The sequence below is a fragment of the Zonotrichia albicollis genome, chromosome 1 (genome assembly GCF_047830755.1).
Source record: "Zonotrichia albicollis isolate bZonAlb1 chromosome 1, bZonAlb1.hap1, whole genome shotgun sequence".
Taxonomy (NCBI): domain Eukaryota; kingdom Metazoa; phylum Chordata; class Aves; order Passeriformes; family Passerellidae; genus Zonotrichia; species Zonotrichia albicollis.
Window position 1 is genome coordinate 107,082,663 of NC_133819.1, and position 27,932 is coordinate 107,110,594.

The following is a 27,932-nucleotide window of genomic DNA, read 5'->3' on the forward strand; positions in this document are numbered from 1 at the left end:
TATCCCAGGAACCAGAGGTTTCCTCATTAGCTGTGGCTCTAAGATGACAGATAGGTAAAGCAGATCAAGAGAAGCAAGCTAACTAGAAGATGCAGCACTATTTTCCTTTGTGACAGCAGCATCCACAAGGCTCTGCTTTTATCTAGGGATGTAGGTCTGATATGCCAACACTTCAGAAGCTCACAAACCTGTAATAAGTTAAAGAGAGTAAACAATATTGTGAACTTGCCCAGATTCTTGCATTATTCTTGTAATCTATTCGCCGCCTTATGCTCGAGCAAGCTTTCTGCCAAGAACCATGCAGCAGAAAATGAAGAATGACTATTAAGAGCTATCTCCACCCCCACACCTCCCTTCCCTTCCAACCCCAAATGTCAGAGTTCATACGAGGAACAAATTCAATTTATTTGTTCCTCTCTCTGACAACAGAAAGTCAGGGAAAAAAATACACTAAAGAACTTCCATCACTTGCTCCAAAGAAAATAAGCCCTCTACTTCAGTGTGAAAGCACAAATTACACTTTGGTACTATTTAAGGACATCTCTAGGCGTATCTAAGGACCCAGATGTATCCCAAGCAAATTGCTTGTATTTGGCATGCAGTTTACTGCGGTACTAAGTGAACTAAATGAGGACTGAAAGAGCATCCAATTCTGTCAATCAGCCACCAAATGACGTTGGTTGGTTTTACATCAGGAAGTGTTATGGCTTGCCTTCCTATGCGGTTTTAACACTGACAGCACTGGTGAGATCCAGCTATTAGGTGTGATCAGTTAGGGAAACAACAAGCGAGCAGGCCTAGCACAACCACCAGTTTAAAATGCATTTAAACACCTGCCCCTACCTGTAAGGGCTTATTAATCGTGTTGTATGCGACTGTCAGCGCTGTAGTGCGTGACTACAGCATAAGAGGACCTCAGTCTTTAAAGAAGTTGCTGGAGATAGAACTGGTATCAAAGCTATTTGACGTCCTGTGCTGACACAGAGGAGCGGCACTCACGAATTCCGCCTTTGTGGAAAGAAAGGCTCCGCGGCCCTGTGACAGCCGGCGGGGCACAGAGCAGCGAGAGATGACAAGTGTGAGGCAGGGCTGGGCAGGCGCCTCCTTGGCAGGAGCCGCTCTCCCGGCACACGGGCACATTCACGCACCCTCAGCCCAACGCTGGGTAAACAAAACACCAGCACGGAGCCGAGCAGGGCGGTGACTCAGCCAGGAGAGCGAGATTCGGTCCCACAGGGTAAGGAATTCGGGGAGACGTGACCGGGGACCCATCGGCGCTCCGTACTCACCAGCAAACAGTCCACGTTCACTTCGGATTTGGGGTCCTTCAAAGTCCCGTCGATTTTCTCAAACCGAGACTCAAAACTCTCTCCCGTCGACATGTTTCCGAAGTTAAAAAGTTTCCCTTATTCCAGAGCAAAGTTAAGGTTAAAAAATAATAATAAAGTAAAAAAAAAATAAAAACAGGAACAGGCGAGCACAAAAGAGAAACTGCAGCCTGCACCCGGCTGAGGAAGCGCCTCCTGCGAGATCCCTTCAATCACAGAAGTCTCTGGGGCAAGTCCCCGCCAAGGGGGCAGAGAATCCAAGGGGAGCCCGCAACAGGCGGGGGACGAGGCTGCTTCTCCCCCTCCTCCAGGCACGCACGCAGCTTCCCGGGATGCTCACAGCTCCACAGCAGCAGGTTTCCTCTCCCTCCCTCCTCTGCTCGGGCCCCACCGCCTCAGCATTCCCATTTTCCCAGCCAGGGAAGCCGTCCTGGGCTCCAGCGTAGCGGTCCCTCCTCCTCGCCCTGCTGCTGCAGCGCCGGCGGGTCGGTGCCAGGTTCCGGAGCGCGGCTTTCTTTCCGGTGAACCAGAAGAAACAACAGAAGAGGGGAAGCAAAAAAAAACAAAAGGGGGAAAAAAAGAAATAAAAAAATAACAGAAGAAAGACAAAAGCCTGCAGCCACACCAACAATGCAAAAATGGATGGAAAAATAAAATTTAGGGGAATCCTCTCGACGGCGTGTCTCAGCGCCGTGGGGTCGGTCCGTCCGTGGGCACAGGGCGAGGAAGCGAGGAAGGCACCGGGCGAGTTGCCCCCGCGGGCGGCGGACGAGTAACCTCACCGGCGGAACGGCCGCAGCAGCATCTTTCTTCCTCTCCTCCTCTCGCTGCCTCCCGCCGCTGCCAACGCCGGTTCAGCCCCTCCCTCTCCGCCTCTCGCTGCCTCACGGACGGGGCGGCAGCCCTGACCGCCTCTGGACGGACCCGAGGTTGCGGCGTGAGAGGGGAGGGAAGGAGGCGGCTTAAGGGGAGGGGAGAGCGTGAGGTCCGGCGGCAGCAAGGGAACCTGCGAGAGGCACCAACATGTCCGCCTTCCTGTTTGAACAGTGGGACGGGGCGCATGCGCGGGGGGAACGGCTCCGGTGCCGGCGGGGACGGGACGGCGGCAGGAGGTGCGCGCGCGCGCTTGGGAAGGAATCACAGTCACGGAATCGGTGAGGTTGGAACAGACCCCCGAGACCATCCAAGCCAACGTGTGACCGAACACCACCGTGACAACCAGACCAGGCCACTAAGTGCCACACCCAGTCTTTCCTTAAACACCTCCAGGGCAGACACCACCACCTCCCTGGGCAGTCTATTGCAGTGTCTAATCACCCCTTCTGTGAAGAAACTCTTCCTAACGCCCAATTTAAACCTCCCCTGGCGTAGCTTGAGGCTGTGTTCTCTGGTCCTGTTGCTTGTTGCCTGGGAGAAGAGGCCGACCCCCGGCTGGCTCCAGCCTCATTTCAGTGGTCGTAGAGAGAGGTAAGGTCACTCCTGAGCCTCCTTTTCTCCAGGATAAACACCCCCAGCCCCCTCAGCCGCTCCTCATGGGATATGCGCTCCAGACTCTTCACCAGCCTCGTTGCCCAGGTGAAGGAAAAGCGGGAGCGGGCGGGAGGCAGCGCGATCAGCTCGGCCCGGCCCCGGTGGGATAGCCCGGGATCCCCCTTCCGGGAGCCGCTGTCTTTGTGCGCCCGCCCCCGCCCGGCGGTTCCGGCGGGAATTGCGCGGAGCCCAGGGGCCGCATCCCGCCGGAAAAAGCGCCCCTTGTCGCGGGCTCCCCGTGCCATGCATGGGGGGATGTTGCCGCCGCGTTCCCCCCCCGGCTCCCCGGAGACGCCTCAGCGCTGGTGGCTCCCGCTGCCTCGGCACGGGCACTGGCACGGGCGCTGGCACTGGCCCGGGGGGACAAGTGGCAGTGAGGGTCACCCCAAGAGCTGTTGGGGGCTCCATCCTTGCGGATCTTCAAAAGCCAGGCAGGTCCTGGCAGCCGCTGTCGGTGGTCCTTAGGTGACCCCTCGCTGCAGATATTCCAGAACCACATGGGCACAATCTTTTGCCATGTTTTTTGGGATGATCCTGCTTGAGCAGGGAGATTGGACCAGATTACCACTGTAGTACCTTTCCAGCTTGACTCATTCTGTGATTCTGCGGTTCTGTCATACCTGATCAGGGGGACTGGAGAAGCTGGCCTCCAGAGATCCATTTCAGTGGCAGCCACTCTGCCATCGTGCATGTCCAGGGAAGGAGAGGCCAGCTTCCACAGTGCCAGAAGTTCAAAGCATTCTGCTTTATGTCCAGACAACAGCAAGGTAGCACACCAACAGAAAGAAGAAATACCAGCACTAAACATGTAACCTGTGCAGCCTGTGCTGGTGTTTCCAATTCAAACCTTACCCTCAGACTGCAGCAGGAACATTTTCTTCAAATAAAGAAACAATCACAGAATCCCTTAGGTTGGAAAGGACCTCTGAGAGCAACCTCCGACCAAACACCACCGTGTCAATTAGAACATGCCACTAAGTGCTACATCCTGTCTTTTCTAGAACACCTTCAGGAATAGTGATTCCACCATCTCCCTGGGCAGTCCATTCCAATGTTTAACAACCTTTTCTATGAAGAAATTTCTCCTAATGCCCAACCTGACCTTCCTGTGGGTCAGTTTGAGACTAGAGCAAAGTAATGATTTCAAATATTACTGGACAGAGGCCACTGTACTGTTTCAGTTCTTCGACTTCCACTGCAGTTCCATAAATGGCAATGGCATTTTTACAGAGATCACTATAAATTGCTTAGAGATTGTCAAGTCATTGATCTCTGGTCACTAAACAGTTGCCAGGTAAGAAACCTGAATCATTAGCACTATAAGTTATTTTCCATGTCTTAGTTAGGAAACAAATTAATAGCCAAGTGTTAGAGCGTTTGAGCTATTCAGTATTGGATGTCAGTACTTGCTGTCTTGCTTTATTCAGAAAAAATAAGAAATGGCATTCTACATTTTGCTTTTTCTTATCCACAGCTGTCTGCATCTTTGTTTTTGTTTTCTGCTGAGAAGTATGTTCAGTTAAAGCAAAAATACAGGCTACAGCAACATTTCCTGCTCTGTTGTTTTGTGCTGGCTACTACCACAGCCCTTTGATTCAGAGGGTTTGGTTGCTCTTGGAAATGCAGATGTTCCATTTCAGCAACCACAGTCCGAAGAGAACATTTCTGCAAGCTACAGGGTGTAGGCTTGGGATCATTTCATATATGAAGCAGTAAGTAATTTCTAAAATACACAGAAAATGTTTCTTGCAATCTTCATCTCAAGCAAGATGGAAATCATCACTAGAGGTACAGAGCCTAATTCACAGTGCTCTTGATATAGGTATTAGGGATGATGCCAGGCCTGAGCAGGGTGATTTGAGGCACCTAGCTGAAAATAATGCAAAATTCATGAGCCTGTAATAGTGTATGGAAGAGGAAGCCTGATTCTGCAGCTTAGTGGGCAGGATCACCACTGTGATCAACAGATGCCACTTATGTGTTTTATCCAATGTCTGTGGAAAAACTTACAGGTACTCTTGGAAATGCAAAACGCCTTGCATCCTCTCCAGATGTCCCTGAAACAAAGCTACATGGCTCTTGCTCTGTTGCTCTGTCTTGCTCTTTGCCCTTTTTTTTTTTTTTTTTGCAGTGGCCCAGATTCAACACAGAAAGTAGAGAGAAGCACCATCCCATTGCTTGGCAACTTGGAGAATTCACAGAGATGAGAGCTGGGCATCAGACGGGCCCAGCCTCACATGTTTATTTGCCAGTGAAGGAGCAGTACACCTGAAACTTCTGTCTCTGAAGCAATACACCTGAGAACTTCTACCAGTGTTTGTGGTGAGCAAAACTGCTGTGTTTGTGTTCATCTGCGTGCAAACTCTCTGTGTTTCAAACATGTCTGTCAGACTGGGCTTTTCTCACAACTGTGGTGGACTAAAAGTGCTTGTCTGTCTGTCTCAAATAGAATAGAATTTGTGTGGGAGGTACTCATGCAGCTGTCTAGGAAACTCTGAGCACTGCTTTGAAACTGTAAAAGGCAGGCTTTGGCTACCAGCATCAAAAAGCATAATAGATTCTAATTTTTAAAAGCAGGTATGGGTTAAGTGTCCAGTGTGATAAAGTACTCACGTTGTAACATGAGAGTGTAATGTAATAGTTTTTAATCCAGAGAACACTCATTCACATGCTGGGATCTTAAAGCCCATTTTCACTTACTCCAGTCAGACTATTTGCGTCGATATGATTAGGAACTTACATATTTCTGGCATTGGCCCCTTAGAAATCATAGGAATCCCCATCCTACACAACCAGCTACTGCATTGAACTTTTGAACATTGAATTGTTTTATCTTCTTGATAAATAAACTAAAAATGGGTCATTTCTTCTTGTTGCTTTTGTTATGTCACATTTTGGATTGAACTAGGTTTTGTTGAGTGAGATAGGAATTATTCGACGTATACATGACCTGAAAACACTGAGCTGATAAAACATGGAAACCTAAAGGATCATTTTTTCTCTCTTCAAAACCATGTCATCTCTAATTCTTGAAAGTGTTTCTAAGTAAGTTGATGTCCATACAAAGTAAACTAACAAGCTGATAATCCTAATAAAACCAAAACCAAACCCATATCCATATTCTCTTGTTTTATAAGATATTTAAATGTTCTTGCTTCTTCTGTGCTACAAATTGACACTGACTTAAGAACTGATTGTTTGGCAGAGACTGAAATTTCTTATTAAATACAGAATATCAGTAAACTGTCAAATGACTGCATTGGCTTCCTCTAAACCATAATAAAATACTTATAAAAAGTACAAGTAATAGTGTTTATTTTGCAAATAACTTTCTTGTACATGAGAGTAATAAAACCGTGCATGTAAGAGGTTTCAGTAATGCTCATTTCAGGAACATTTAGCAAACAGCAAGAACACAAGAACAGTGGAATACTCAAAGTATTGGCTCAGCCCTCTCTGAGCAGGTACTGTTACTCCCATCCTCTTGTGAAAAAGCTAAGAAGAATTAAGCAAAAGAGCTTGTAATAAAGTGAAAGGCCATTTACATTTTTCAGGTCACTGAGTGTGCACGTTAAAAGGCGTACACTCTCAGAATGAGAAAACAGGCTGGGACACCCGTGTTCCTGAAGTAGCTGCTGACTTCAGAAGAGTTGCACAAGACAGAAATGAGACTATATCCTGTTCACCATATTAGGCCAAGTTAGTAATGCATGAGGTCCCCTCACATTCAGCTTCCAATTTAGTCAGCATGAAGGTTAAATCACATCATATTAAGCCTGCCTTCAGTCCACCATGCTATCTCCTTCTTTGCCCTGCAAAACTGGCTTAGTTTAGCCTCTGCTCTAGTCCTAGGGACAGTTAATAGCACAGGCCAGCGTGGCTTGAAGCCCTGGGAGGAAAACTGGTCAACAAATCCAGTCCTTGGGCAAAATATTTTATCATTGCTAAAGCCCATTTGTGCAACAGGCTACTTGCAGGAGCTTCCTGCTTCAGGCAAGGTGTGATGGATGCTCAAGCAGAGATCTGAACTGACTTTGAGTAGTGATGAAGTCACACTAGCATTGTGTGCTTGCAAAACCTGGAAAGTAAAGGCTGCGTTAGGTAACGAACGCTGGTGTCTGTAAGTAGCTGATTTAAAGTTGCAGTCACGGTGGTGACCACGCTGCAGCCCCCTCACCTCCCTTGAGGACTCACCTATGCTCTGAAAAGACTCCTCAGGGAATTACCGACTGAAAGCTTGAAGTGCAAAGTGCTCTGAGCAATGAACACGTTAAAATGCTCTATGAGTAGGAGAGAGAAAGTAAAGAAATGAGAGAGACATTAGTCATAATTCAACATGCTGAGAAAAGTTATCTTGGCTCTTGATGAGGCAAAACATATGACCTCTAACAGAAATAGAATAGAAGTGGCCTAGGCAATAAGAACTGCTAGCATGAGAAAACCTTTTTGCATGTAATTGGTCAAAAGAGAATTTCCTATGGGTAGACACAACCAAAGCAGTATCTTTCAAACATCTGTTGGCAAACATATATTTGATGTTGAAACAGTGCAACATATACCTGTACATATATAAATGTTTTTCCTGCATGTCACCAGATTTAATAAAGGTGTGAGGCTCCAGGCTTGTGGCCTTTCCTGTTCCAATGCATCCCAGCTTCCCAGCAGAGGATAGCTGGTGCTGTTCCCTATTACAGTGCATTTTCAAGCACTGTAGTACTTGTGCTGGAACCCTGAGGAGAACCTGCTCCCACTGCTGGGTGATGAGTAAGAAATGGGGCACCTGAATCTGAGTCTTTGTTGTAAAACTAGAAATAGAGGGGGGATCACCTTTTGGGACTTCATGGCTCAGTCTAATGGAGAGGATCCGGTCTGAAAACAAACTTCTGCAAGGGAGGAAGTAAACTGGATGCCATTGTCTGTTCCAGTGCAAACGCAGATGTGTTTGCTGCCAGCAGACAAGGGCATCATTGTACAAACAGCATAGACACTCCCAAAGTAACTTCTGTTGTATCTGGAAAGGAGGGCAGCTGTGAGCCCAGAGATAGATAGCAGCTCCCATATCTGGTCACCATATGGCTTAGGCCAACGTCAGCCACAAGTGCATATACAGCACAGGCTCCCTCTGCTTTTATGCTTTAAAGGTGCAGGAAAAAGTCTTTTAACCAATGTATGTCAAAAGCTCACAAACTGATTTGAAAGCAAATCAAAATTCCACTGGAATGTTGAAAGATTCGTACCCTAGAAAAGACCATTTCCATGGCAAATACTATTTTCCCATTAAAGCCACTTGATAGGTACAGAAAATGTCAATATACCAGAAATTCTTCCTTGAGAAAAAGCTTTTTTATTTTCAATACCCCAGGGCTTAAAAATGGCCCAAGTACTTCTTGTTGGAAATCTTTGAAAAGCCAAACAAATTCAACTCTAAGTCAACAAAAAACTGTGGAAAAAAATGCCTGAAAAAATAAAGGTTTCAGAAATGTAGGAGTATATTAAAGCAGGAGCTAAAAAGTAATCTCCTTATGGTCTCATTCACCAGGATACAAGCAGAAATAATACATCTTTTGTGTCTATATATTTACATTGTATAAATGGACATATAAATAAATATGTATTTCTATTAAAAGTAGAGTGATTATCATAATTTTAGGCCTCTTAAAAGCTATCATGAATCCAATTTTTTACACTGCTATTATCTTAACTGTGACTCACCACTGAGATTAAGGAGTTTTCTTCTTATTTCTCCAGTTCATAACCCTAAGTGCTCTCTCTTAAGACAAATTTCTCCCACCCCACCTTACTCCTACTTCCCTGGCATACACATATCACATTTCCTCTGGTTGGATTAGTTTTGCAGTCCTTGCTCAAATAGTTCTTCTGGAGACAAAAGTTAAAAGTAAACTAGGCTGAGTTTAAAAGTAAACTAGCTTCGATTGCCCTGGCTTTGTTTTTATGTATGCTGTCCTAAATATCTATGCTCCTTGTAAATGCTTTGCTCTGATGAAGACTATGACAAATCCATAAAAAGCCATGTTTTTTATCTTGGGGCTGGGAAATATTTAACAGTTTCGGCCCTTAACAGATAATTAACTTCTAAATGACACATCTCATAACTTTGCTGGTATAAACAGAGAGGGCTCCGTGTGATCCTTTTCGGGACAGAACGGCAGAAGTTGCTGTTCCTGACATTTACAGTGTGAAGATTCTCAACACAAGTCATAGAAAATTGCTTTGATGTTATGAAGCGTCACGAGATTCTACATGTCTTGTCTTAAATTAAATGAACTCAAATTCCATTAGATATGCAGCTTTAAAAAATGCATGTGTTTCATATGACTATCTTCCAGATATTTAAAAAAAAAAGTTTAGTCGCTGAAAAAGAGTTCAAATTCACTGCAACTTCAGGAATTATAAATCAGTTAAATTAGTAATTTTTTGGTGAACTCTCATAACTAAATCCCAGAAGCTGATTTTGTTCACAATCAGGATATTTTCAAATTCTTTTTTTAATCTCATGCCATTAGGCAATCGATTGAACCTTATTTTATAGCAATGCTACCACTGTTTTTTCCTTTGTAGAGCTCTGGTACTCTTTGAACACATCTATAAGGTTTGAGAGAGTCTAGTCTTAGACAACAAAGATTGTTTATATATTGACTTTTATTATAATTCTGCTTTCATTTGGCCATAACAAGCCAAACTCCAGAAATGAAAATTTTACAGGTGTGATCATAGGCAGAAAACTATGTGTATGAAAGTGTGAGCAAGCTCTTATCAAAGAGTTAACCTTCTTATTCTTCTCTTCCTCCCTTCTTGAAGATAAAGACATCAAACTTCCTTCTTCCTGTGATAAAATGCTATGCAAGTCTGTTGGGCAATTCAACTCTTGATACTCAGAAGATGGCAATTTTATATCAGTTTTACCTCATTATTTTGCTTCTTAATTATTATAATCATGTTTATTATAATTATGGCTACTTCAAATCCCCAGAACTGCCTTATTTGAAATGGAGAAGAGAAATAGGACAAGAACAAATGGCCTCAAGTTGCAGGAGGGAGGGTTTAGATTGGATATTAGGAAAAAGTTTTTCGTGACAAACCAAAAGGGTTGTCCAGTATTGAAACAGGCTGCCGAGGGAAGTGGTTGAGTCTCCTTTTCAAAGATATGCAGATGTGGCGCGAGGGGACATGGTTTAAGTGGTGGACTTGGCAGTGTTGGGTTAATGGTTGGACTTTTCCAACAGAAACCATTCTATGATTCTATAGACTCCTAATTTGATTATAGCAAAATAATCTGTCAAAGGGATAAATCAAAGGCCAGGAACAGGCCATTTCAAAAATGTAGTAGATGCAAAGTAATACATTCTTGATGGAGAGTTTTTAGGCAGAGGGGAAAAAAGAGCAAACTCAGTTTGCTTTTTCCAGAGTCAAATAAAGCCCATCCACCAGGACTGGAGAATGTCAGGATTGTCCTAAGCTGCCTCTACAGCATAAGAATAGATGAGGCTGCTCTATAAAGCACCGGATTAAAAAAAGTACAAGGTGATTGACTCATTCGTGGCCCATAGCCATACTCATACTTGCAAAATTGCCTCCGGCTGATGTTCTAGAACATTTACCACAGAAACAAAAGGTACTGTGGCAAACAAAGCTGTCCCTCAGGAGTCTTATACAATGAAAACAAAGCTGGAACATGCATATGCAAAGCAGTATTTGTAAAGAGTTACATCATTACACCTTTGCAATCACTCCAATTTTTGTGCCAAACTTTGCTGAAATTATGGAATAACTCAGAACTAAACTGAGTTCTTTTAAACAGATTATTGAAACTCTAAGTACCATGTCCAAATTATTATGGAGTTTGAGTTTGTTTTCATGAAAATGTCTTTTGTTTGCCTGTTTGCATGGAGTTCCCAGCACTCTTTGGTGGTGGCCTTGCCATAATTTTATATTCCTTTGAAGGCAGAAATGTTATACTGTAAAATACCCACAGCAGCTTAGACCACATTCACAACATTTTGACAGACATGGTTGTTTAATCCAGCTGGCTGAAGTCAAAGCAGGTAACATGATTTACCTAGGAGCCCCAGGTCTTAAGACCAGAAATTCATCCCTTGCTTGTCAATGTGCATGCAGAAAAGGGACATACACCTCTGTAGCTCCAGACTTACCTGAGCTAGTTTCTAGCTAGCTGGCTGAGGCACCTACAGTGACACAATCAGCCTCCACAGACCATCATATTATTTGCCCAGGCCCCAAATTCCACTTCCTGCTGAAGCTTTGTGCAGCTGTTCCTCAATCAACTGGATTATACTATCACATCTGCTGAGCAAGGCATGGACACGGTCTGAATTCCTATGGGCATTTCATGGTGCTGGGAGCATAATGCTGCTACCTGAACATGTAGAAAATGATGGCACCATCACCACAGGGGCCTGCTGGGCACTACTTCAAATTGGATAAACACAAGACCTTTACACAGAAGGAAACCTGAACTCTGTTATAGTTTGGATATGATACTTGTAGTTTCAGTAATTTGAATATAGGAATCTGTCCAATTATAAAAAATCATGCAGTTGTAACAGTCAGTGGTCAGTGATGCTATCTGCACAGTGGGTAAATATGGCAAGAATTTCCTGTGGCCAGTATTTCTACTCTTTGATGACCTCATGATTTTTTTTTTTTTGGTTAGTTGTTGCTGTTTCCTTTTTGACTCACTCCAAAAGGCACTGAAACATCACAGACTTATCACTCACACAGCAATAACTGCAACTGTCCTTAAACCAGTTTCGCAAACCTGGATCCAGAGCATCCCCTACCAGAAGGGTGCATGCTCTGCATCTTGTTAAGCTGAAGTCCCCCACTTTCTTCTGATGTGAACCATGGGATCCAGCCTTTCATTTGGGCTTCTGTAGACTAGATTGAGTCTGAGGGAAAGTGCCTGCAAAGCACTGGAGGTAATGCCACACCATGGGAAAATGAGGAAAGAAATGTATGTGTCCTGCAGTGTGGGAGACAATCAGCTATTAGCCACCATTCTTCTCAGCTGGGTGGAGGTTTTAATCCCTCCACCTCACCCTGGGCAGCCAGCAGATCATTTCACAGCAGTCATCTTTATAGCATCTACGTGAGCATGGTGGGGTGCCTTGTACTTCTGAACAGACATTTCGTTAATGTCTCTTTTCATGTCCTGATCAGACTATTGCAAAACCCCACACGCAGACTCCCCAAAATGAGTCATGTCTGCCGGCAGGGATGTCTGCAAGATGTCTCTGCACAGAGGTGCAGAGCCGTGCAGGAAGCGTGGGAGAAGACCACCCTGGCACAGCACAAAAGCTTATTTATTAGAGAGAATGCCTTAGTGGAGCAGAGAGGGCCTAGCAGGTCTGCCCCAGGGGGCAATCCATTAGCTTCCAGGTAAAATGTAGTGGGTTCATTGTGACCTCCAAAGTCTGACTGCCATGGGGGCGGCCCCTCTATGTAATATGTCTCCCCTTGCATCTGCAGAGAACTGAACTTTTGCTCTGGAAGGGTAATCCCCCAGGGGGACTTGAGACACTGGAACATGATCTGCTCCACATATCCAGGTCTCCAACTTTTCCCTTTTTTATGGCATGTTCTTATTTGTCTGGTTTTACACCCACTGTCCATGAGAATTTTCCTGTACATCAAATCTGACACTGGGAGAAGGAGCTGCATTACTCATACATAATTTCAAAATTGTGGGCAAACTGGATGGTTTCCTGCTCCCATAGACATATGACTTCATCATGTCTATCTTCCCAACTTCATGCACCGATACTCTTTGCTTCAGAGGCTTTATCACCAGCTGAGAAAGAATTCCTTCCTTATCACCTGTTAAATTGAAGGATCAGTTGGGGCAGCCATGTGGCATCTCTTGGTTTCTGTCTGCCAGTAAGATAGCTGTATTCAGTTTCAATAACATGGCTTTTCTTAATATATTCATTCATTTTTTGTTATTTAAATTAGAAAAAAATAGGTTGGCATGGTAAAATTCAGACCCTCTAAAGCATAGTAGACTAATACAATAATGCCTAGATATTGAATAAGCGACAAATATTTTCCCCTTTGATTCCAGAGTTTTCCACAGCATAGTTACCTGAGCAATTTACTCAGGTTTTTAATGAGTAAGTTTGATTAGCAGTATGCTATTAACTGCTGAAACCCTCTGGTTTGCTGCTATTGTCCATAAAGGATGCAAAAACATCTTAGGCAGCCCAGTCCATTTCCAGCCCTACAATTTAAACTCACTAAATTGTAGGCCAAATCTATATTCAGAAATTGTTCCATCTTACTCTATATGCTTTCTCATTCTGTTTCCTCTCATCTTTTTCCAAGCATGTATTCGATAACTTACATGCAGAAAATAACATCTGTAGAGACTTACCTTGATTTTTAAAATATTTATTCTCCTGTCGATCAAAACACACCCAAAAAATCCAAAAAAAAAAACAAAAAAACAAATTACAAAGCTATGTGCAAACTGATAGAGAAATGCTAATGCAAATTTACCCATCTTTCACACTCAATAGCTGTTTCTAGTACTCTGTCTTTGTCGTTAGGATTTAATTAAATCTCTCACAGAAAACAGAATTTGCTAGTACTTGACCTTTGTTTTCAGAGCCCCGAAACACAAAAGGCATTTAGAATCAATGACAAGGCACAAAACACAACGCACTCCATTTAACGCTCAGGGCAACACAATGCTCATCCTTTATATGGAGAGACCCTGGGTTAAAAAAGGATTAAAATTAAGCCACAGTATTCTTTTCTGGGTTGTCTCCTGAAGAATCACCACTGCCGCTTCAAGCTGATTATCTGTTTTGCAGTCCGTCAGCACATGATGGCCAATGCTACCCCTAAAGTAATCTTTTTTTTCACTACATAAACTATATCTCCACTCTTTATTTGCCTTCACTGGCTTCCTTCCTGTCGTAATTCCTCACTGCAAGCTCCTCACCCTCCACTCGAAGCCCAAACACAAACTCCCGGCTCCCATTTCTGCTCCCACTTCCCCTTCCTCCCATCCGGGCCGCCTACAGCCAACTTTGTTCCAGCAGCCTTTCTGCTTTTGTTTCCCAGCCGCTCTCTCCTGCATCTCTTCAGCTGCTCTTTATACCACTTACATCCCTTTCCTACATGGCTTTTTGCAGAGATTCTTCACACTTTCTCTTCCTTTTCTCTCACTGATTTCTTGCTGGGTTTTTTTTTCTTCACTTTGGTGTTAATGGCAGAGAAATGGTGGATTTATGATAAATAGTGAGAAAAAATTTAGTTCTTGCAGAACTCATGGAAGCAAGTCTGAAAATTAACACTTAACTAAAATAACTGGTAGAAAGCTAATTACAGAAAAGCATGATGTCCAATAGCCTTGAACTACATAGAAAAAGGCCACTGAATGAGAAGCTACAGAGAATAATTTGCTTCTGTTCATGTTAACAGGGGATAGTAAGCCACTCATTAATTACATTCCTTGAATTAGAAGGAGTTTTGAGAGTGAAACTCTCCTTAGCCCTTGCAGAGTGGCTCACAGTAGGAGAAAGGTGTGCTCTGCCTGTCACACCAGCCAGCCAGGCCCATAACATTTCCTTCTCTTGATCTCTTACTCATGTACCATCCCACAAGCTGCAAGACAACCATTCACAGCTTCTTTCCCACCCAGTGGCAGACTACACCTCTGCCTGCTATTCAAGCAGCTGGGAAAAGTTTGTCTGCTTCCCTGAGCTTAAAAGTGTCATTCTTGTATCTTTTAAAATATTGTCAGGTAGCACAGCTCACAGTCCCAAGGTTCACAGCCTGGCTTTTAGCTTAACTAGAACCTGGGCATGTTTTTGATTGGGTTTTTGAGTTTGTTTTTTTAATGTGGGAGTAGAAGAAGCAACAAATACAAGCTAATTTATTTGAGGAAAATAATTGAAATAATTTAATAATAACAATAATTTAAATTATATTGTAACTCAAGTTATTGCCACCAGTGTCCTGCAGAAGGACCACCAGGTTTGCTTTGGCATTTTTGACACTCCCCCCCATAATATTGCTCACTGCAATTTATACTGCTGAGAAGCCTCCTACCTCCTGGGATACCTTCAGGGATACCTTCAGGGATACCTGGGTCTGGCCCATACAGTACAAATCACATATTTTAAGCCTTCTGTAGGAAAAAGAAAAGGTGTCCAAAACTTATGAAAGCAAAGAAGACTGGGGGAGATGCATTGGCACTGGTCCCATTTCCATCTTCTCTGTTGGTTAAACACTGTTTTAACCAACCACTATTTTTTTAAGAACAAAATTTTCTGTCGGTCATTTCAACAAATTCCCATAATTACACAAAATCTGAGGACTTTTAAAGGTCCCTTCCAACCCAAACACACACACACACAAACACACACACACACACACACACACACACATCCACAGGAATCCACCTCTGCCTCTGCTGGGCCTCTCCAGCAGCAGCTCTGTTGGCAGGAGCTGCTTCGAGGATGTGTGAATCACTAAGGTGTTCCCAGTTTCTGCAGGCTGTTTTACCAGGTGCCAGGCAAGTTGCAAAGCTACAGCCCCCAGCCAGAGGGACTCTCTTGCTCATGGTCCTCTGCCGGGCTCTGCACAAGCAGGGGCCTGATTCTGCAGACAGATGAAGGGGGGGAAAGGCAGATGTTCTCCCGAAGGAAAAAACCACATGAACTGAAGACACATCCTGTACCACAACTGCACATGCCTACAGAAAATGCTCCACATTACTCTGCTCCAGGACTTGCATTTCCTTTGATTTTCCTATGACCAGAAACAGCAAATAACAAATAGGGAATCAAATGCAATACCCACCCCTGAAATCCTCTGCATTTAATAGAAACCAGCTGGGTTTCTGCAGCATTTTTACAGTAGTCTATTAAGTTATTTTCAGACTGCTCGAACCAAGAATAGCAGTGAATGTCAAGTCCTTCTATGCCTGGCTGTACCCTTCATTTCTCTGCGAGATACATTTCCAGGCAAGTATTAGGCCTCGACCGCCATATCAAACGTTCAGATCAGGAAATGTTGTGTCCAAGAGGTAGATAATTCCCCCCCCTGCTGTGGCCAGGAACACACAATATTCTACAACCCAGCTCCTCTGTTTCTTCCCATCACATATGCCAGGCACCACTGTTTTCCTTATTCTGTCTTTGTCCAGAGTTTTGACCTCTGATTGACTTTGAAGTTTACATATGAGGAAAAACAGTCAGGCAGCTGCTAAAACAAGCTCGGAGAGATCAAACGGTTCTGAAAGAATTAAAAACAAACAACTTTTATCTTTTTCTTTTGTGTTTACCAATACATTAACAGATCCAGATAGATGGAGAGATACTCAAATGCGCATACATCTATATTTAAATGGTAATGTTAAAAATTACATTAAAGGATATTGTTTAGAAGGATAAGGAAATTAGGAAAATTAGGAAATACCAGATTTCCTAATACCAGACTGCTATGCTAATTTCTTTCTGCTACTGGGTGTGATTATCCTGTGTTGTACAGAATGAGGCATGCATCCTGTGGGAAAGTCTAAAATCTGACTGTGTCATGGAAGGGTTTGTAAGAAAACTTATGCACATGGGGAGGGACAAAAAAAGATTGTCCAGAGAGTCTTAAATCTGCCACTTTCTAATGTATCAGGAATGGAACTGTAGCTTAAGTGGCACTATTTAATGACTGGAGCATAGGGAATTGGATGTTCTAGCCTGTTTTCAAGGGAGAAAAAAGCTAGCAGAGGGAAGTCCCCTGTGACATGCATAGAGAAACACAGACTCTTGCCATTTATTGAGTCATTGCAGACGTTTAATTAATTGCGTTTGAAGTATCAGGCATAAGTAGGAGTTATTTGGTCTGGAGCTGGAAGACCACTTAGCAGAAATCAAGTTTTGTTTCCTCTATCATATGAAACCTTTTTAAGCTTCATCTATATTAAATTGAGTCCAGAAATTTCATTCTGCTTTTGCTGTACAGTTTCTTCTAATGCTTAATCTTCTATTACTGTTTCAGTGTCAGCAAGAACTTGGGTCTTTAAAACAGTGATGCTGCCCAATTACTATTCTGGCAGACTGCCTTGACCTTTCCTAGAGAAACCAGCAAGAGAAAAGCAGTGGTGGTTCCCAACAGTTTCCATCTCAATGACTCTCACATAGAAATTCACAGAACACAGGAAAAATGTTGTCTCTGAGATGAATGACTTTGAATTTCAAAGGTCTGCTGAAAGTAATAAAGATGTTAAACTTTCCAAAATATGTCAAATTTCACAAATACCTAAAAAATATTTCTGCAGATACCATGTAAGTAAGATTAATAATCTAAATCAGAACATTTTAATTGACAATGGAGTTCTATTTGGTTTGTGAGACATTTCCTTTCTTTTTTTTTTTTTTTAATAAGATTACTCTGGCCTGTATATTATGAATTCTGTAGGGCTCTATAACTTGTGGCAGCAGCAAACCAGTCTGTGCATTCTCCTGCCTCTTGATACTGCTTGTACATATAAGATAATTTCTACAGTCAGTTAATTCAGATCTGCTTTCTTAAATGCTTAAAAAGCAATAAGTTATAGGACAAAAATTGTACCAAATCACAATTCCCTGTGTGTCATTTTGCCTTTCTGCCATAGATAAGCCATTGTCTCTTATATAGGCTGCAAAAGAACCAGTTTGGATAAATGTAAATACATTTTCCTGTGGTTTGGGTGTTTTTTTTAATGCTGAATTTCACAGTTTGTTAAGATAATTTTTGTAGAGCAAAGTTGTAGTATAAACAGAAGTAAAATTGTCTTTTCAGTATTAGTTTCAGAGCTGAAGCAGTTTGAGTACAGTTATCTTTTCCATCTATCCCTTGGGCATAAAGGCAGTGAAAGAATTCCTAAAGAGGGGAAGGAAATTGCGTTGGTCAAGATCAAATTGCAAGCATGCATAATTTGATGTACTGATGATTGTCCACCAGATATCACAGCAGGAGACTTGCCAAGATGTTAATTGTCCCGAGGACTGGAGTTTGATGCTTAACAAACATCTCAGTTTCGTTGTGGAATGAAAGTTATGACAGCTGGAAAGACTCCTTTTCTTAGTTGCATGTGCAGTAGTGAGTAGCATTGAGATAAATCCTGATTTTAAATGAAAATGTCTTCTGCTTGCAAACAGTAGTTATTGGTAGGGTTACTAGAGAGAGGGGAAGTGTAACTTCATAGCTTCAGTATGTGGAGTCAGTATAAAACTCCAGGATTGACTTTGTGGCTTCAAATCAACTCAGACACTGGGGGAGCACGTAATTTTGTGTAGCTCTTTCTGCTTTTGAAAATGTCAGGTTATATCTTAGAGACAGTCCTGCAGTGAAGTCCTTGTATAAAACAAACCTCTATTTCACAGTCTATGCATAGAAGTCTGCAGGTTGCAAATCTGGCATACTGCAAGTTGGTAGATGTCATCTGTCACCTCTCATGTCCAGACATATGAGCCTACAAACAAACTGGCTACTTTATTTACTGTTTTTTGAAGCAAAGGGGTCAGTCAACAGCCCATTGAAAAGACTTACGGTGAATAAAATATTTCTAAACAGAGAAGACTCCCCTAATCTGACTGCTGTTAAGCAAGCCTTCTATTCATCACCCCAGTCCTGAGCAGTGTACATAATGAGAAGAAATACTTCTCCATTTAGGACAGAAATTTTTCTCACTTTGATGTCTAGGATTTCATCACAGATATTAAGAAAACTCTGACTGCAGTAATTGTAGATCTGCTGGTTGTGCAGGGAGCATTAGCCTCATACCAGCCAAGTAATTGTTGTCCAGCTGGAGAATGGTATGGCCTTTCTCTCTGATATTTCCCCTTACCACCAGATGGAGAAGAATCCTTGGACACAAATGTTACCACGTCTGATTTGTTCTAGTTGTTACTGTGGAAACTGTACACATGGGCTTGGATTCTGTTTTGGCTGAAGCAGATTAAACTGCAGAGGGAATAACTGGAATTAACCAAGAGCTATCATACATACGCTGGATTACTGAAGCATGTAGGTGATCAGCATTTCCCATGTGCACTAGTAAAAAAAAGTCAAGTCCTTTTTCTGCAATAATCCTAATTGAATCTCAATATTCTTCTGAAAAAATAAAAAAAAGAGAAATGGTAGCTGTGTTTATCCACAGCATATAGCCATGATTCTTTCGGTTTCCTCTCTGTGTAAAACTACACAGAAAAAATGGTCCAGGGTGGAATACATGAATTACTTCATTTGCTGATGAAACTGGTATCTTTGTTATAGTATTCCTATACAAAGTTGTTGGAAACAAATGTAAGGACAAATATCAATAAATAATGTTGGGAAAAATAATGGTATCAAACAAGAAGAATTACTGGACAGTAGTGACTGATAGCTGTCTCTTCATCAGGAATGCATCCAGATATCTAAAAATAGTGTGTACTTCAAGCTCCATACGTCCATATTGATGATGAGAAATGACAGCCATATTATGGCCATTCCATAATCACTACTGGTTCCTGAAATGCTTGTCTATCTGCAAGAGATGCTGTCCAGCAATCTCAGCTGATCAAACTGTTAAGCATTTTCTTCCAAAGCAAGAGAACTTGGCATCAGCCAGGAGCTCAACCTGGGGTAGGCAAGATGAGTTGTGAGTTGGGTAGAGCAGCTGTTGAGCCTGTTTTTGTTTCCACTGCTGTTTGCAAGGAGTTATTTACCCTGCTACACTTCATAGGCTGCTCCAAATTGCCATGAGGCTTTTCTTTCTTTCTGCAGCATTCAAGAGAGGCAGGTCTGTAAATTGTCTTCTCTGACTATTCTGAATCATGTTAGCCTGCTCTTTTTTGTATGCATACCCCATAGTGATAACAGAATTCAATCAGGCAGGCAGTGTTGATGTGCCTGCCCTTCCCCATGTGCACCTAAATTCCAGTGTTCACCACCTCTTGGGGAGCTCATACCAGGGAGCAGCTTCACCCCCAGCACCAGGGCAGCTCTTGGGGCTCTCCTGCTGCAGATGCAGGGAGGAAAACCCCACTCATCTCCCTGTGGGGAATGCCTAGCCTGTGAGAAAACTGCGCAGCAGGGAGGCCATCCTCTAAGATAAAAATCCCCTTGGACAGTTTTGTTTCTAGCTGCCAGGGAAAATACTGACATTTATCTGTGGCACTGGTGCCAAGTTACATTTAGGCTTGCTCATGCTCAGGAACTTTTTGGCTTGGAGAGAGAAGAAAAATAAAGCAGTTAGGCCACAAGGCTCTTTGTGCCTTTCATTTTGTCCCTCTGGGCTGCTGCCTTTTTCCTTACTCCACAGCAATTCATGTGGGAGGGGAAAGAAGTGACTGTGGCAGAAAGACACAACAGAAACTGGAAGCAGGAACCTGCATATTAGGGCATGGTGACCAGCAAATCTGCCAGGAGCTGGCAATAATACCCAGGGCACAGTAACCTACACTTACAGCTAGGAAAATTACTTTATGTGCTTCCAGCTTTGCTGGCCTGTTTGTGCTCTTACACCTTCCTGGGAAAAGTATGGAGCTGCTGCTTGGTGTCAGTGCTACTGGGCACCTCAAAAGAGTTTCTCCATGTGCTGAATACTTGCCTCTGGAAGGTAAAGAATTTTGGTTTGCATAAATAGTTCATAGTTCCCAATAATACATTTAATTAATTATTTATTTGATTATTACAACGTGTTATGTATTTTATGTAAATATATTTGCTTCTCTAACTCTGATTTGGACTGCTGGCTTTACTTTCCCAGGAAGGAAGAGGCCTTGGTTTGGGAGAGTGTGTATCCACCCTCTGAGGAATCGCCAAAGGCTTGAAACCCAGGTTTCTCCTGCACTGTACAAAGTGAGGAAAATGCCCTTGGTGATTATCACCTTGGGCAGAATTGAGAATGAGCAACAAATCTGAGGAACACAGTCTGAAAAGGGTGAATTTGTTTGCTTTCCATCCTGGTATCCTCTCTGCTCTCTCTTACAGAAGGATGTTGGCCTGGATCAGTTTCTGTTTTTGTAAAGGGAGCTTGCCCTGGGACACTGGGGTAGCTGAGAACAACTGCTGAGCAAGGGCATTCCCCACTTCAGTTTGAGCAAAATACTGTTTACCCCATTCTCACTCATTTGCCTCTCCCATTTCCCTGTTTCTCACTGGAGGCGACAGCTGCCTGAGGCATGGGAGTAACAACAGATCCCTCAGCTGACATGGCTGTCAGAGCAGGAAGGGCACAATGAGCCCCACAGAGTGTACCCAGGTCCCTTGGAAATCTGCTCTTTGCTACATGGTCCTGTTACCCTGCCCAAAGTCCCCTACACCCTACACCCAGGGAGATGCCACTGCATGGTCTGACATTCTTCATACACATACCCCACACTGATAGGGCACTCTGGATTTACTTCCAGGTGCCACTGCCCAGCATGCTTATGCACAGCTGGAGATGATCCTCTTGTTCCCACCACCCTGGGACTGCTTTGAGATACAGAGGATCCCTATGGACATGAAAAGGGGTGTCTCTAATTGTGGTTTCTGGTCGCTGGCTGGTGCCAGGACAAGTGTCCTTCATTCATGGGAAAGTACAAAGAAAGAGGCTCAGCAACTAGACCTGAGGCTGCCTGAGCTCAGAAAGTCTCAGGGTCTCAACTATTGGCACTCAGACTTGGCTTCCTTTGTGTGTCTGGCCCCTTCCTGCTTGCCCACAGTTCTCTTCAGTTTTGCCAGTCTTCTTTGCAGGAGAGACCAGGAGGCTTGGGCCAACGAGTTCTGCTTACACTTGGTGACATGGACTGAGTGCTGGTTCATCAGGACTGGTTTCTGCCTCTCTGTAAGGTTACTTACTCATCACAGACACCACCACCCATGGTGAAAGCCCAGGTTCTCACAGTGGGCCATGAGGGAAAATACAGCTTGCCACTGCCTGGGCCAGATTTGTCAGTGGGACAACTGATAGCAACAAGAACAGGAAAGCTCAGGAGGGGGAGCCCAGCTAAACAGCCCTGGGCATGGCACATGTGTGAAGATAACTCTGACCTGCCTGCACAAACCATCCTGGCTTCCCATACTTCTGTTTTTTTGAGTCCTCCCACTTTTAAATCTGACTTATAAGATTTGCTGCACCTGTCTATGCCAGCTACATAGTGTGCACACACTGGATCCAACCCACATATCAGCAAACCTGCTGTGCACTGGCAGCTGCTGTTTGGCCTGCCTTTCCAATTGGGAGACAGATGCTTTTGTCTGTGCACTTGTGCCTTAACATGGCATTGGAGCCAATGTGCTGAGGGATGTTTCTACAGCATGAAGAAATTTGTGGTGGAGCCACTTTTCCCTGGAGTTGGTTACAAAACTGTTTCCTCAGATGGTGCAGAAGCCAACCATCAGAAGGCAGAGCCTTTGTTTGTCCTTACCAGCTCCTGCCACATAGAGCTCAGCTAAAGAGGCTCTTAATTTCAATTTTCCTCAGAGACACATTCTCTGGTTTCTTCCCAGACCACAGGATCAAATAATCTTTTGTTCCTTTGTTTCATAGATTCTCCCATCTTTTCTGATTTTTCTTTCATATATTTCCAACATGCACTGAATATTGGCCATAGTTGGTTATTCCCTCACACGTGTCTTGTACGTCTGCTCTGCTACAGGCATTGACTTGCTCCTGTGTTTGGGATAGACATTGCTGTTGTTTGTATGGTCTAGCTACATGGAGATCCCCTATAGAACTATCTTAAATGAGGGGTGACAATTAATCAAATACAAAGCCATGTAAAGTAAAAAAAGGTAAGAAATTTGAAAACTGGAGGAATGAGAGGCTGGGAAGCAGTGCTGCAGAAAGGGACCTGAGGGTCCTGGTCCATGGCAAGTTGAATCTGAGCCAGCAGTGCCCTGGCAGCCAGGAGGGGCAGCTGTGTCCTGGGGGCATCAGGCACAGCATCACCAACCAGGCAAGGGAGGGATTGTCCTGCCCTGCTCTGCACTGGGGCAGCCTCACCTCGAGTGCTGGGGGCAGTTTTGGGTGCAATACAAGGAGTGTCTGAGATCACTTGGTTTGCTCAGCCTGGAGGAGACTGAGAGAAGACCTTACCACAGTCTTCAACATCCTCATGAGGGGAGGTGAAGGGGCCAGAATTGATCCGTTCTTTGTGGTGATCAGTGACAGAACACAAGGGAATGGCATGCAGCTGTGCCAGAGGAGGTTTAGGTTGGATATTGGGAAAAGATTTTTCACCCAGAGGGTGGTTGAGCACTGGAACAGGCTCCTCAGGGAAGTGGTCACAGCACCAACACTGCTAGAGCTTAAGAAACATTAGGACAACACTGTAAGGCACATGGTGTGATTTCTTGGGCTTGCCCTGTGCAGAACCAGGAGTTGGACTCGATGATCCTTGTGGCTCCCTTCCAACTCAACATATTCTATGATTATATATTTCTAAATGTTCGCTCACAATTGCCCCAGACTACTCACTCAAAGTTAAAAGGAACTCTTTGCTTTGATCCCCATATTCTGCTTCACATATAGGGATGGCAATCCTTCACTTCACTAGAATAGAAAGATGAAGAAATATATGTGAATCTCCCAGATATTATAATAGTGAGAAGCATAGAAAAGCCTAGGAAGAAGCTGATGGTTTTTCCTGTAATAATTGGACTTGGGTCAGGCAAATATTTGATGAAGAAAAACTCAGTTTTACCATGATTTTTTCTTTCTTTTCCTGCCTAACATTCAGCCCATCTCCTGATACTGTGAGATATGGGGGAATGTGTAACCACATTACAGCAGAAGAGATCCCCTATTCACCAGGGAGCATCTACTGTGGGAATCTCCAGTCGGTTTAAGTTCATGCTCTGCATGCATAAGCAGAGCAAACTTGGCAGGCTGAACAGTCTGTCCCTTGGGAATATTGACAGATGAACATAAACTCAATTACCTTGCTTTTTCATTCCAGTTGGGTTACTTGTGCTGTGTAACTAAGTACATCAGCATCTGGAGTCACTCTGAACAACAGGAGAAAACATTCTCTGGTGTTGAAACTAGAATTTCATACAGCATTTATAACTTGCAAAAAGTCAGGGGGCTGGCTGTGCTTTGTTTCCCACCGTCCTGAAAAAAACAAACCAAAACCAAGGTAGAAGGGTCACCATTGCCAAGGCCTGGGGTTTCTTCTTTTGGTATAGCTAAAAGGCTGTTAGCCATTTTGCCTATGAGCATGCACAACTGAAAGATGTAAAACCAGCTCCTGAATTTTCCTTACCATTCTCCCCACCACCACCATCTTCACTATCCATCAAGCTGCCCCATTGCTGGAAGCTGAAAACACAAAAATAAACATTAGTTAACGAGTTTTGCACCCGGGGGTGGTAAACAAAATTGCTCTCCATGCCTGTGAGCTCTCTAAGGGAAACTCTGCTGTAGGAAAACAAATCTCATCACAGTAAGAACAGGTCTGCCTGGGGTAGGGTGTGTGTGCAGAGAAGGAGAAGAATATTTTCATTTTTCTGATTTCATCATTAGGGAATGATGAGGTACAAAATCTTTCCTAAATGTGTCCCTCCAGTTAGAAAATACATACTTGCCCTATCTTTGTTTTCATTGTAGCAAGAAGCAGAAGTTGATGCTAATCTGATTCCTTACTCCTCTGTAGTTTGGGGCATTTCAAATACATATTTTTTGTCCTGAGATTTTGTCTCAAACGGAGACAATTGCGACTTTGTCTTGGACTAAGAGAATCAAGACTTTGTCTACAATGCAAAAATATGGTGCATGCTAAACAAAACAAGTCTTTGTGTATCATTGTTATTAAAACATTGTAGCAGCAGGAAATAGCTAGACGTGGACTTTCCTTTGCTAGTTAACTGCTTCTATAGATCTATTAAAGTTCAACTCATTATACATTGAAATCCTATTACAGTAGCTGAATGCTTTGACAAAGAAACAGCCTGTAAGACGGCTCCTTGCAAAATAGTAGCGCATATATTAAATCAGCATGTTCTCACCTTACCGTGTCCTTCATTCCGTCCGCGCTTCTCTGAAGGTGACTTTAACTCCTGCAGCCGGCGTGCCCAGCGGAGCATCGCCAGGAGCGGGCAGGAAGCCCCCGGCACTCTGGCCCCGGGAGCCGCACGACGGGGTCAGGGCCACCCCTTCGTCATCGCTCACCAGAGCCGGCCTCAGTCCCGGTCTTTCAGGAGCTCCTTGGGACTCGTTGGTCAGAAGAAACCCCGCACGGTTTAATGCCCGGGGCAGGGTCTGCTCCTCGGTCAGCGCTCCACCCGCCGCAGGGCTATGGTCTGAAACAAAAGCAAGCTCTAGAAAGGCAGATCTCCTTTGTCGTACATTCAGGGATGGATTTTCTCCTCTTCTTCTGGTGCTGAAATCAGGGAGAGGACTAATTCCTCTGAAGATAATGGAGCAAACCAACTCAAGTGAAAGGAGAATCAGACTGTAGCTCTAAGAAACACCCATTCCTATTACTTCCTAGGTTTTTGTTGTTTTTGTTTTTGTTTTTGTTTTTTTTCCTGCAAATATATAAATCTTTGTATTAGCTGACTTCAAAGATCATAAATCCATAATTGTATGTGCAGACTACTAATGCAGTGCGCTGCTGATGCATAAAACACACGTAGATAATACACAAATACACTCAGGCTGGGCTTAAATTTAGCTTCAACCACACAAAAGATATCTTTATAACTAAGAATGATGGGAAGAAAGATCTCATTCCAGACCAGATGAACATCTCATTTTTTCATTAATCCTAGATTTGCCTGATCTGACTTAAATGTGTCCTAAGACATTTCTTAGTACTTTGGAAATTACATCAACATACTTGGGTTGGAGATGCCAGAGTTAGAGAAAAAAGGGGGGGATTCTATTTTTAAAATTCTGCTGTTCCTTTTAAAAATAGATCAGCAAAGCATAACTTTTGCTATAGCTGTAATTTTTCAGGCTAAGCAAACTCCAGTAATTTCAAAAGCAGTGGGAACAAGGGGTCACTTGGGGCCAGCCAGAAAAAAAAAAAAAATTAACTCTTTGCTCTTCTCCAGCACAAGTTTTTGTCATGTTATTATTGTTGAAGAGTCAGCTTATAAATGAAAAGTTAAGCTTTTCCTTGCAAGAAAACAGAAACTGAAAAAAGTTTGCAACAGTAGTGATTTCAGAGCTGGATGAGAACATTAATGAGGGAAGAGAAATAAAAACAGGAGTTCAGCTGTGCATCTTCTCAGTACTTATCACTACAGCCAGACTAGAATTTGCTAAATGACATCTGTCACTGACAGCTGCTGTCATCAGGAGACTGCCAGGAGCTGCAAGCACCTTTCAGCAGCAGGAGGCTATGAGCCATGGCAGTGTACAAGCTTTTCATGACATTGCCTTCAGTGGTAGAGCTCCAAAGTCTTTCCCTAATAATATTGCTGCAAGTCTTCAGTTTAGAGGGGAAGAAAGCCATGCTACAGCAGCATGACCTGACTCTCTTGAAAATTTAATGTGAATAATACAGATCCTTGTTTCATGATGGTTTTGTATCAGACAGCTAAACTTCCATGACCTAGTGTTTTAGGTGATTTTTAGATGTTACATTTTATACAAGTATACAAATAACCCTTAAACAGTGAAAAACCCAAGCAGAGGTAGGTAGGCTGTCCTTGCCATTAAGGTGTGTTTAGCAAAAGGATGGAGTCCCCCCAGCCCAAATTCACACCTTTGAGCTCTGGCCATCTCAAAGATAAAATCCCTAGGAATAAAACTCCATCTTTACCTAACCTGCCAGCTGTAGCTCAAGTTTGCTGATTTCAACTGGAGCTCCACTCACATTTATATAGAAGTTATTTGTCATCCTCCTGGCAATCTATAGGGCAAATGATTGTTTTCCCCAGATTGTTTTCCCCATATCTTTCCAAGAATGGGAATGGGGGTTAAAAAAATCTATTGGTTTCCCAAGTGGTCTCCAACGGGGTAATGATAGTTTGGCACTGGAAATGCTTGGCCTCTGTAGTTTGAGAACCAAACTGGGGAAGCTAGGATAGATGTTCAGGCTTTGAAAACACCAGCTATTTCTGTTTGTTTGTATCTACAATTGCATTGGGATAAACAGCTCTCAGCAGAAGAAAATGCAATTTGTTTAAGTATTTCAGCCAAAGAACAGCAATTATAAAAATAAGGCACTCCTTTCCCTACCTTCAAAGCATTTGCTAGTGTCAATACTAGGACCTGAGAACAAGTCCTGAGGCTTAAATCTCTTCTAACTGACACTTAAGAGATTAATCTCTTCTAGCTTGACACCTCAGAGATTTACTATTATGCATTACACATTGTGAAATGTTGCAAGCACTTTCTAGTTAGAGCTTTATTTTGTCCCATTGGCTAAAGAGTAGTCACACTGCAATGATGTCACACTGCAGTGATGTTTTAGACTCCTCCTTGAGAAATGAACTGCTTCATGCTGTAACTGCAGAGTGTAATCAGTGGATAGACAGGACACCAATGAATCTTTAGTCACAAGCCATCCATACATCTCAGTTGCACTCTCTGAAACATCTACAGCTCCCCACTTGTCAGGAATGGTGTTGCCTTAATAAATCACACCAAAAATCCTTAATGGTATTTTAACAGCACTGAGCAGGCATTGTTTCTAGGAAAAAAAACCCCAAAACCTCAAAAAACTTGGTGATCTCAAAGTGTATACCGGGAAGCACAATGCTGTAGCTACAACTCATAGTAGCTTCTGATGTTGGCATTGACAAAACAAAAGGGAGTCTTCTTCAATGTAACAAAGATTTCCATGAGTTGATCAGAACATACAGAACTATTTGACCAAAAGTCTCTTTCAAATAAAAAAAAGTCTGCCATATATAAGCTATTATAAAGAATAAATTTTAAGGGCTTAATCAAATAAAATTTCTTTCATGAAAGATAAATTTCTGGCTATTCAAAAGTGTAATATAAAGATTAATTGTTTGTTTTGTGTCTGTTACTGAAAAAGTTCTGCTAAAATAATAAAAAAATGCTTTCATCATTTTTTCTTCCTCTTAATTTTCAAGTTTTCTATATTTTCATTTTTGCATTTT

At 43.1% G+C, this 27,932-nt stretch overlaps 2 protein-coding genes across 4 annotated transcripts in view; one reads left to right on the forward strand and one right to left on the reverse strand.

Annotated features, from left to right (window-relative positions):
• The window catches only part of ROCK1 (Rho associated coiled-coil containing protein kinase 1), an 83,336-nt gene extending 81,337 nt beyond the window's left edge, over positions 1 to 1,999 (reverse strand). For all 3 annotated transcript variants that reach the window (XR_003381253.2, XM_005490719.3, XM_026795659.2), the window contains exon 1: positions 1,290 to 1,999. Coding sequence is in view for 2 of the 3 variants with exons in the window: in XM_005490719.3 (XP_005490776.1) it covers positions 1,290 to 1,382 (93 nt within the window). In the remaining variant the exon portion in view is untranslated. The remainder of the gene's footprint in view (positions 1 to 1,289) is intronic.
• LOC113459733 (uncharacterized) lies at positions 1,381 to 27,890 on the forward strand. Its single transcript, XM_074547379.1, has 4 exons — positions 1,381 to 1,446; positions 1,990 to 2,795; positions 4,990 to 5,180; positions 24,899 to 27,890. Exons 1-3 carry the CDS (start codon positions 1,381 to 1,383, stop codon positions 5,063 to 5,065), a joined length of 948 nt encoding a protein of 315 aa, XP_074403480.1. The 3' UTR covers positions 5,066 to 5,180; positions 24,899 to 27,890.
• The last annotated feature ends 42 nt before the right edge of the window (positions 27,891 to 27,932 follow it).